The sequence below is a fragment of the Echinops telfairi genome, unplaced genomic scaffold (genome assembly GCF_000313985.2).
Source record: "Echinops telfairi isolate 266 unplaced genomic scaffold, ASM31398v2 ScPeMD7_2565;HRSCAF=3150, whole genome shotgun sequence".
Taxonomy (NCBI): Eukaryota; Metazoa; Chordata; class Mammalia; order Afrosoricida; family Tenrecidae; genus Echinops; species Echinops telfairi.
The window spans coordinates 1,176,400-1,187,591 of record NW_022106463.1 but is presented as its reverse complement, the minus strand read 5'-3'; the positions used below and the strand labels follow the sequence as shown (position 1 = coordinate 1,187,591).

The window sequence follows — 11,192 nt, the reverse complement described above, 5'->3', positions numbered from 1 at the left end:
GCCCTCCCGGATCAGGACTGCGGTCGCAGGGGAAGTCTGAGTGCAGGGCCCTCCCGGATCAGGACTGCGGTCGCAGGGGAAGTCTGAGTGCAGGGCCCTCCCGGATCAGGACTGTGGTCGCAGGGGAAGTCTGAGTGCAGGGCCCTCCCGGATCAGGACTGTGGTCGCAGGGGAAGTCTGAGTGCAGGGCCCTCCCCATCAGGACTGTGGTCGCAGGGGAAGTCTGAGTGCAGGGCCCTCCCCATCAGGACTGTGGTCGCAGGGGAAGTCTGAGTGCAGGGCCCTCCCGGATCAGGACTGTGGTCGCAGGGCAAACCTGGGAAATTGTCATGCAGCCTATCAGGAGACATGTTTCACCGAAGGCACCACCACCACCCACAACAACACACTTTGTTGTCTGTAGTGCGGAAACAGTTTTGTGTCCACTTTAAATATTGCAAATTCCATGTTGACCTCAGCTTCTCCACCGGGGGTGTTGGCTAGTTAGTTGCAATACTTTTGGACTCACCCTGGTGTATCTAAAGTCTACATGCTTGCAAAGAGAATCTCAACTACTCTGGTCACAGTGAAAACCTATATTACAAAACGTTAATTCTTAATTTGATGAGCCCCACCCACTTTTATAATTCATTAGTATTGTGACAGTCTCAATAAAATAAACACACCCAGACCATACCATCCACCATCACACTCCTGGGCCTTTATCCCAGGAGAAATAAACATTTATGTCCACATAAAAATCCGAACATGAATGTACAGCCTATTGGGCTGCTAACTGCAGGGTTAGCAGTTCAAAACCACCAGTTGCTGATCAGGGATAAAAATGAGGCTTTCTACTTGCATAAAGGGTTGTAGTCTTGGAAGTCCGCAGGGGGCAGTTCCACTCTATCCCGTCCAGTCGCCACAGGTCAGAACTGACTCGGTGGCCGTGAGCTTGGGTTTAGAGTTTTGTTGTAAGAGACAAAACGTGGAAGCAGGTAAAACAGCCCTCAGTGGTGGATGCTTCAACAGTGTGGCTGTGCCGGGGAATACTAACTGCCCAGCAGTAAAACAGTACGGCGGTAGAATAGCATGGATGAATAAAAAGACATGATACCCAATAAAAAACGGGCTCAGGAGTTAGCATGCTGTGTGGTTCTGCTTATATGAACAAAATTACCTGGAGAACAGATTGGTGCTAGCCTGGGCTTAGGGATGAGTGTGACTACGAAGGGGAGGGACAGCAAATCCCGCAAGGTGCTGGGACTGTGCCGTCTTGTCTGTGGCAGTGGCTACATGGGTCTGTTTCAGACTTGCCATTCAAACAATGTGCACACATAATAAACACAGGGAACAAATGCAAGAGGTATGTGGGTTCTCCAGGACCCCTCTCCCTGAAATGGTGTAAGGCCATGCCTTATTTTCATGAAATATTATAACGCGTGTGATTATACTCTATAGAACTGGGCGCGCACACAATGACTGCACATTAAACCTGGGAGATGTGCATGAGGAGCATTATGTTTCTGTAACTCACACAATGGAGTCAGTTGCAGCTCAGAGTGTCCCTCTGGGACCGAGTAGAACTGCTGTCATCTATGGAAGCAGGCTGCCTCATCTTTCTCCCCTAGAGCAGCTGGTGAGTTCGAACTGCCGACTCTTCATTTAGCCGCCCAGCACTTCGCCACCACACCACTAGGGTCCCTCCTCCCACTACGCCTGTAGTTGGGAAATGGGTGAAGAACACATCAGACCTTACTGGTCTTGTTTACAACCTCCTTTGAATCTATAGTTATTTCCAAATAAAAAGGTTTTAAAACTCAGCCACGAGAGTTGGGTCAATATGCAGGAATGGTCCTGAGTCCCCTTCAGAAAAGGAATCATGTCAATTTTGAGGCTGACCCATATCGCTAGCATCTCATCATGGTACAGTGCTATTTTAATTTGATTTTATTATCGGTTTACTCTTATTTTGGCCCTCTATTGCCTGACAAAAAAAAAGCCTTTCAAACTCACTGCCATCAATTCTGACTCATGACAACTGTATAGAACAGAGTAGAACTGCCCCTGTGGGTTTCTGAGACTAAATCAGCTTCATCTTTCTCTCAAGGAGGGGCTGGTGGCTTTGAACTGCTCATCCACATGATGCCCACTAGGCTGTCTCCTGTGCTGAGGCTTTGTAAGGTAGTCAGAATACTCACACATGATACAGATGCTGTGGTCTGTCTGGTGAATATATGAACAATCTATACCTCTATTCAGGGGGAGGGTGGGCGTTAAATACCAGGACACAATTTAAAAAATAAAAATAAATGCCTGTACACAGATGTTCCTAGTGGTTTTATTCTAAGAGCCCCAACCGGAAACAATACAAGTGTCCTTCGGGGGGCAAATGGTTGAACTGTGGCACAGCCATTCCACCACAGAGGCAGGCGACCCCGGGGATAGATAGCAGAGGTGCTCTGCTGAGGGACGAGAAAAGAAGCCATCGTGGGCTGTAGGATTCCAATGGTACAATATTTTGTAAGTGACAGGACTAGCAAGGTGGGGAACACGGAGTAGCTGTCAGGAGATGAGGTGGAGGTGGGTGGTTATAAAGGTTAGCACCGAGGAGGGCGTTGGCTGGGTCTAAAGGTTCTGTCTGTGGTCAAATTTCCTAGAAAGAAACACACACAGTATAGGTATATCTAGAAACAGGTGACTGTGATCTCCTCAGGAGCCCTGGTAGCACTGCAGGGTAAGCATTGGACTGCTAACTGTGAGGCCAGTGGTTCAAAGCCACCAACTGCAATTCTAAAGATTTAGTCTTGGAAACACTATATAGCGTCACTATGAATTGCATGGACTCAGCGGTAGTGGGCAATCCCATGACTGTCAGTGACTTTGTTCTGCGATCTCGTGATAATGAGGTAAGATGCTACAGAGGGGTAGGGTGGGCACATGGCACTCTATTTTTGCTACTTTCTCCAGGCATGGTGTTCTAAGTGTTTGACTGCTAACTGCAAGATCAGCCGCTTGGGGAGAAAAACAAGACGTGGCTTTCTAGCCAGGGAAACCCACAGGGACAGTTCTACCCAGCCCTATAGGGTCGCCGGGAGTCGCAGTGCATGTTGGGTTCAGAGTAACAGGTTATCCTTGGTTTTATAGCTCACCGGCTCGAATCCCGCCTGGGTCTCATCTCCAGCGTTGTCTTCGGCTTGCTGCTTCCCAGCCGGCTGTAGCCCTTTGTGAAATGAGCGACTCCGAGGACGATGGCACCCCCCAGCTCTCCTCCCACACCCTGGCAGCGCTGCAGGAGTTCTATGCTGAGCGGGAGCGGCACGTGGCCCCAAGCGGGGAGGCCAAATACACCGTTGGAGCACTGGACGAGGACTGGGTGAGTGAGATGGCTCTCGGGGAACGGTCCATGCCCCACCCAGTGCCCAGGCCACTGGCACTTGTCATTCAGAGGCTGGTCCTAGTCTCTAGGGAGCTAAGCCAGATGCCCTGGCTCTGATGACCATTTGGTGGAACAAGGGGCCCTTTTGTTCAGCGCAGCTGTAGGCTGTGTTCCGTCGCGGTGCTCTGCTGGTGTCTGGGAGAGAGAGACCCCATTGCCGGACACGCAGCTCCAGAAACTGCAGGCTGAGAGCACCTGGCCATGGGCAGGCTCCCAGGGGACACATGGCTTCCAGCATGTGCCTGTTCTATACTTCATTGCAATTTTATAACCTAATAAAAACAATGAGGCGGAAGACGGGGGAAAAAAGAGTTGATGGAAATTCCTAACATGGACTGAACCTTTTTTGGTGATGTAGTGGATTCCCCATCGGGCTGCTCAATGTAAAGTCAGAGGTTTGAGCCCACCAGCTGCCCTAGAGAGAGATCCGGCTGTCTGCTGCTGTGACAGCAGCAAGTCGGAATGGACTCGAGGGCTGTGAGATTTCACAGAAGGTGGTGGTGGCGGCGGCTGTTCTGTGGTCAGGAGAACGAATTTGTTTCCAGGTGTGTTAGCCCACGATGCCCAATGCTTAGATTCCATTCATCCATCCCAAACTCACTGCCATCGAGTCAGTTCTGACTCACAAGGGCTTTTGGTAAGAGAATTAAACAAGAAACAGTAGCGGTGAGGGGAAAGGCGTACAGCGTGTGTAGACCCCCTGGGATGGAAGGTGCAGACGGAAAGAGCAACGTTTGTTTATGGCTGCTGCGTACAGCGTGTGTAGACCCCCTGGGATGGAAGGTGCAGACGGAAAGAGCGACGTTTGTTTATGGCTGCTGCAAACTAATTTCTCCCCTGCCCTCCGCTCCAGCAACTGAGCCAATTTTGGTACAGCCCAGACACCGCGCAACGGCTCGCAGAGGAGGCCATGGCAGTTGCCGGCGAAGGTGGCAGGTGAGAGCCAGAGTTCTGGGTTTGTTTGCATTCAGATCTAAAGCTGGGGCCCTGGTGGCGATGTGGGTTAAGTATTCGGCAGCAGCTAGTGGCAAGATTGATGGTTCAAGCCTGCCAGTCACTCCTCAGGTTACCATTGAGGCTGTCATCGCCTTTAAAGATTCCGTCTGGGGAACCCCAGGGGGCAGCTCTGCTCTGTCTCCTACGGACAGCTATGGAAATCGAAAGCAGGAACACAAACGGATAATGGGTACACCAATATTCATGGCTGTATTATTCAGAATAGCCAAACAGTAGAAACTGCACATGCCCTTCAACACGTGGTAGATAAATTGTGGTCTACATATACAATGTGCATCTATACCGAGCTATCTCACAAAACAGGGTCCTGGCACGTTACAGTGTGGATGAGTTTGGAAACATGCTACTGGTGAAAGGCCAGTCACAAAAGGACAGATACTGTGTGCTCTCGTTTATGTGGGATATCTAGAAGAGGCACAGAGAGAGACCAAAGCTTATTAACTGGAGAACGATGAGGCTCTCTGCTCCCATCAAGATTTGGGGTCGGACTTGTCTCGATGACCTGCGTTTAATGTAAGCTTATTAGTGGTTACCCTGCCCTATGGAGTTGCCACAAGTTGGAATGAACTTGGTGGTAGTGAGTTTGGGGGCTTTTTGGTGGAGGGGGCAAAGGGGGGGTGGCATGGGAAGAGGGAAAGGGAGGTTACTGCTAAAGGCGCACTGAGCTGTCATGGTTGATGGAGACAGATAAATGTAATTAATGCCACTGCGCGGTACCTGTAGAAATGCTGACATGGCCAATGCATTGTTCTATATATATGTGCTTCCCACAATAAAAAAAAACAACTTAGCTTGTAATTTAAAGTATATAACTGAAATGGTTCTTAAAGAAACCTGCAAAATAGGCAATGCTCATTCCCTCCCTCTCCTGCAAGGTCTCCCCTCACTCCTTCAACTCCCTTTTAATTGGCTCTTCTGGATCCCTGGTGGAGTAGTGGTTATTCTTTGAGCTGCTAACCACACGGTCAGCAGTTCGAAACTGCCACCCACTCTGAGGGAGAAAGAAGGGGCTTTCTACTCCTGTGAAGAGTGACAGCCTCGGAAGCCCCAGGGGCAGCTCCACCTGCCCCAGCGGGTCCCCAGGACTCGGCATCGACTCGATGGCAGTGGGTTTTGAGTGTTCTGTTACTTGTTTTTCCATGTAGAGCCCAAGGTTCAGAAATAGGCCTGGACCCCTGCCTGGTCTTTCTGCCGCTTCCCCCACACCTTCTCTGGGTGTTTATTTACCCGCTCATTAGCACAGGTGGCTTCTTGTCTCATCCAGATGATAATGCACCCAGCAGTCATTCACCACCCCCAGTCCTTCTGCCCTGTGTGCATGCAGGTGCACATGCACATCTTTCTTGTTGCCAAAACCCTGAGTTTGTTCTGCCCTATGTGCATGCAGGTGCACATGCACATCTTTCTTGTTGCCAAAACCCTGAGTTTGTTCTGCCCTGTGTGCATGCAGGTGCACATGCACATCTTTCTTGTTGCCAAAACCCTGAGTTTGTTCGTGGGTGCCCCCTTCCAAATGACTTAAGTGAGGGGGCCTAAACCTCACCCCCGGGGATAGCCCTGGCTGCTCTAAGACATTTACTGGGTTCCCCTCCTGCCGTTTTCCTCACAGTGACTGGTTTAGGTGTGACCATGGACTGTGGCTCTGGTCAATGGGGGGAAGTCAGCCTAGGGGCTTCCAGAAAAACATATGATCATGTCTGCGGAGGCCACATGCTCCCAGCAGAGTTAGAGCCTGAATCGGGTTCAGAGTTTCTACTGTTTTAACTCTCCAAATGGCCTTCTCAGCCAGGCTTTTTTGGAATTTGCTTTGACATGTTCTTTGAGTTTGGGGAACAGAAACAGGTGGCAAAGGACAAGGGCAGGACTGGACGGTGGATGGAGTGGCGATGTCTGAGTAAATACTCCCAGGGCAGCTCTGGCTGTTAGGGAGGAAGGAGCAGATGCGCTAGGGGGACAGGAAACAGTTCCTTGGCTCCACTTCCCTGGGTTCTAACTCATCAATGCAGTTTTCAGTTTTCTTAAGACTTTATAATAACCCCCTGTGATCATCTGTGTCCTTTGAGAAAACCTATCCAGATGTTGCTTGCGAATCAAAAAACAGTCATCATGACCTGAGCGGATCTCTTCTTGGCCTTGAATTTAACTGGCTCATCACATCCTCTTGAAACCACTGTTTCGAGTGGACTTTTCCCCTCAAGAGACCTTGCCTCACAAGAGACTGAGACAAGTGTATCAGTGCAGGAGCTCATCAGAACGTGTCTGACGGCAGAGACGCGTGTACACAGCTTTGCTTGGGATGTGTGCGTGTGTGCGGAGCCCTGGCAGCAAGACTTTTTGCCTCATCCTCAGAGGAGGTAAATCTGGGCTGACTATAGCTGCCTTCTGCAGCATGTGTTCCTGATGTTTTATCCTGCCTCCCTATAAAAAGCACATCTACAGTTTCATGCCTCGAAATTGAGTTGCAGGTTGTTAAATGCCAAATTCCTAAAAAAGAGAGGCAGTATAGGCTTTTTGTTTTCCTTCTTTGAATTCACTGCTATTCATTTCCACCATTTCTTCCTTAAAGCAAACAAAAGCTTACATCGGAACACAAGGGCGTGTGCGCACGTGTGCGCGTGCGCATGGCTGCACACCGCCCACTGCCAGTGAAAGCCCTGCGGTGAGTGGGTGCTCTTGTATTTCAGAATTGCCTGTGTCAGCGCCCCCAGTGTCTACCAGAAGCTGAGGCAGCGGCACGGGCAGGCCGTGTCTGTGTACATCTTTGAGTATGACCGGAGGTTTGCCGTCTATGGAGAGGAGTTCATCTTCTACGACTACAACAAGCCCCTGGAGCTCCCTGCGCGCATCGCTGCGCACAGCTTCGACATCGTTGTAGCCGATCCGCCCTACCTCTCCGAGGAATGTCTCCGGAAAACATCAGAAACCATCCAGTACCTGGCTCAGGGCAAGATTCTGCTGTGCACAGGTAGGTGCCAGCTCTCCCTTCCCGAGAAAGCGGGCAACAGTGGATGCTGGCCAGGGTGGGTTTCGATTTCCTACTACTTGATCCAATCTCTGCCCTTGATGAAAGAGGGATTTGGGAGCCAGAAAGATGTGAATTGCCTACAGCTATATAGCTAGAAATCATGACTCTCTGCCATCGAGCCAATTTGGACTCAGGGCAACCCTTATAAGGCAGAGCAAACGGTCCCTGTGGGTTTCTGAGACAGTACATCTTTATGGGCTTCGGAAGTCTCATCTTTCTGCCCAGGAGTTGGTTTCAAACTGCCGGCCTTGAAGTTAGCATCCCAGTGCTTAACCCAATATGCCACCAGGCTCCAGAAATGAGGACTATGATTTTTAAATTAGGAATTTTCTCACTCGCAAGCTTGTTGTGTTGTCCTCTGATGGGTCTCCTAAAATTGGACCCAGAGCTACAACATTAACAAGAAGGCTCCCCGGTTTGTCTGGGACCTACTCCCATCTCAGGCTCAGCGTGCTCCCTAGGGAAACCCACCCCCAGCTTGTGACCAGGCCTCTGCTGCCTTGGTATTGGGGGGCTGCTCGTGTCGTCAGGAAGGCTGCTCTGCTGGACAGCACGCACTCAGCGCGGTGGTGGTGGTGGTGCGGGCCTGCAATCCCAAAGCAGGAGCCCCAGATGGGGCTGGAGCCAGTGGGGAGGGGCGAATGAGGTAGTGATGGCAGGGAGAGGGGTGGGCTTTCATAGCTGACAGTAGGGAGTTCGGGTTTTCTTGGAAAGCTGTTAGGTCCAAGTGGCAGGGCCCACCTTGTTGACTTTGTACCGGATACGGCTTTTACAGGGCACCTGAGGAAGGTGGGCGGGAGGCCCTCACAGTCAGCTGAGGTGGTGGTGGTTGGGGCTGGGGCTGCTACCATGGACGAGGGCACCGAATGGAGGCCCAAACATGCTGTGGTTTGAAATTGAGGACGACTCCAGGTCCCTGGCCTGTGCCAAAGGGAGACTAATAGGACAGTGAGGCTGAGGGGGTGTCCCTTGAGGGGACAGTGGAGCTGATGGGATAGCTAGATTAATGGAGGGGCAGTGAAACTAGTCAGGGGGACCGAGACTTATGGGCAGTGATTTAATGAGAGGGACTACTGGGGCGGGGGCAGGGAGGCTGAAGGAGACATTGAGGGTGATGGAGGACAGTGAGACTAGTGGAGGAACAGTGACACTGGTGGAGATGGCCTATGCAGGGACAGGGAGGCTGATGCCAGGGCTGAGGGGGAGAAGGGGTTTGGGGTGAGGGTCTAGAGGCCAGCTTTGGACAACAAAACTCTGGGTACCCCTCAGGCAGTCAGGCAGGGGAGAGGCTGGGGCCAGAGAGGCACTGGGTGCCCACGTGTGGGTAGCACTGGCAGGAGCATGTGCTGTTGAGAAAGGCTCAGGTGGAAATGCTGGCCAGCAGTCCCGGGGGTTGTGCTCTGTGAGTCCCTTCCCTTTCGCTGTGTGGCCCATCACCCACTCAGAGCCTCGGGGCAGACGCGTGGCGCAGCGTGCACTGTGCAACGGCAGAGCGGGCTCACTGGGCCGTCTGCAGAAATATCTGAGGACGCCAAAAGGAAGCTGAAGACAAGGGGAGGGACCCCGGCCTCCCCCTTCTTTGTTGGCTAGTACTGGCCATCGCCACCCGAGTGCCCAGTGTCGGGCGTGATCTGCACCGGGGACAGCGAGCTCTTGGTGGCTGTGTACCGCTCAGACTCACGGGCTGCTTCTGTTCAGGGGCCATCATGGAGGAAGCAGCTGCGACCCTGCTGGGAGTGAAGAGGTGCAAGTTCATCCCCCAGCACACCCGGAACCTGGCCAACGAGTTCCGCTGTTACGTGAATTACGACTCTGGGCTGGACCAGGGGCTCTAGCTGCTCAGCTGCCCTTGTGAGCGCCCAGGCTGCTCCTCAGCAGATTGAAGGCTCTTACCTCATCCTCCAGGCGGGGCCACCTGAGCCCCAGCTTCAAAATAAAGGACACAACCTGGCCTTATTCTCGTTTTCTTGGGCTCATCTGCCAGCCCGAATCCACAGGCTGCCAGTAAGGAGATGCCTCAGCTCATCCAGCCCCGTGTCCTCACTTGACAAACGTCTAGAAACCAGAACACAGCAGTGACTTGGCAAGGAGCTCCTGAAGGAGACAGACCCTGCTTCTGCCTAGGTGGCAGTCCCTTATATGGACTCGTCCCCACTGTCCAGGAGCAGCTGGTGCTGTCCCCAAGGAGCTGCGGCTTACTGCCGCCATGCAGTAATCCTGGGGACAGTGTCAGGAGTGGTGACAGGGCTGTAGCTCCAGTGTCCTCTGAGTGGCTCAGCCTCAGCCAAGAACATGCAGGCAGCTTCTGTCACCAACACCACTGCACAGCGGGGCGGGAGAGCAATGGAAAACCCAAAAAACAAACCCCCCAGTACTCCAGCCAATTCTGGCTCATGGTGACTCACGGTGACCCCGTAGGACAGAGCAGAGCTGCTGCGCGGGGGTCCTGAGGCTGCACAGCAGACTGCCTGCTCTGTCTGTTTGAGGAGCGGCTGGTGGGTCTGAGCCATTGACCCGTTGGTTAGCATTTCAATACTTACCTGTGCCATCAGGGCTCTCCTGGAGTGATGGTCCGCATCCACACCAGGGCCTCCTGCCCAGTTCGCACACCCTGCTTTTGCCTCGGTGACTGCAGATCCCTCTGCGCACCACGGCTTTCTCCTACTCCCACCCGGTGCTCGTTTCCACCCCGCTTTCCTCGCCCTTGCGAACTTTGTCCATGGGTAAAGGCTGCCTTTGGAGCTCTAATGATTGATTGTGCTCAGGTGTGTGCACCTGCCTAGTAATCATTCCCCTACTCCCGCTGCCACTGAGTCGATTCTGACTCCGAGCCACCCTCTAGGACAGGCTTGAACTGCCCCTGTGGGTTTCCGAGACTCTACCTTAGAAGCTGGTGGTTTCGAACTGCTGACCTTGTGGTCAGCAGCCCAAAGCTGCTAAGGGCTCCTTGTTTCCCTACAGACCTGTCTAAAAACCAGGCTGTTGGGAGTGGGTTCTGTCTGTAGTACTTTTGCCATTCCCAGCGAATCCACAACCGGTTCAAAACAAAACACCAGCACATCAGCTCCCCTCCCCCAAAAAGGATTATGCCTTTCTGCCTCGGTGACTTGCTCTGGCAGAGCCAAGGTGACAGGACGTGGGCACTCATCCTCTCACCCTGAGCTGCTCACCGCCAGTCAGGCTGGCCTGGCTGAACAGGTCCTGATGGGGACCAGGCAGAGCCCCCACTGACCACCCTGGTGGTGGGAAGTCACAGACCGTGGGGTAACTTTGAGGGGAGGCGAGCAGTGGGGCGAAGTGGCCCAACATCTTCCTGGCGTCTGTTCCTCCTCAGACCTCCCTGTCACTCACCGGGACTTGATGAGGTCATTTCCTCTCCACCTCGCTTGTGCTCTTGTGAGAGATTGATCAGGGCCCCTAGCCACAACTGCAGCCTGTCAGCACCTGGCACATTACATATGCAATCAATGCTTCGTCCTGTTTTACAAAGACCCACTTTATTATTTCCTTACGTTACATATGCAATCGATGTTTGGTCCTTTTTTACAAAGACTCACTTTATTATTTCCTCACGAGCTGGCTTGCTGAAACTGACCTTGGACAGCATCACATTTTGGTGACCAGTTACACATTGAGATGTAACCTTTAACATGGGCCTTCTGGGAGAGACTGTCCAAAATACCAATGCTCCAGTTGTCCTGCAAATCTAGCATTTCAAAAAACAAACCCCCC

At 52.3% G+C, this 11,192-nt stretch overlaps 1 protein-coding gene and 1 long non-coding RNA gene across 4 annotated transcripts in view; one reads left to right on the top strand and one right to left on the bottom strand.

The window, feature by feature from the left end:
• The window catches only part of EEF1AKMT1 (EEF1A lysine methyltransferase 1), a 16,923-nt gene extending 7,511 nt beyond the window's left edge, over positions 1–9,412 (top strand). For 2 of the 3 annotated variants that reach the window (XM_045294040.1, XM_004714828.4), the window contains exons 2-5: positions 3,127–3,355; positions 4,272–4,354; positions 7,120–7,400; positions 9,159–9,412. In XM_045294040.1, coding sequence (XP_045149975.1) covers positions 3,212–3,355; positions 4,272–4,354; positions 7,120–7,400; positions 9,159–9,295 — 645 coding nt within the window. In that variant the 5' untranslated portion in view covers positions 3,127–3,211 and the 3' untranslated portion in view covers positions 9,296–9,412. The remainder of the gene's footprint in view (positions 1–3,126; positions 3,356–4,271; positions 4,355–7,119; positions 7,401–9,158) is intronic. The other variant, XM_045294039.1, reaches the window with a different exon arrangement.
• Positions 9,413–10,937: 1,525 nt separating this feature from the next.
• LOC123522123 overlaps positions 10,938–11,192 on the bottom strand; it is a 422-nt gene continuing 167 nt past the window's right edge. The window contains exon 2 of the long non-coding RNA XR_006680426.1: positions 10,938–11,055. This is a non-coding gene — a long non-coding RNA (uncharacterized LOC123522123). The remainder of the gene's footprint in view (positions 11,056–11,192) is intronic.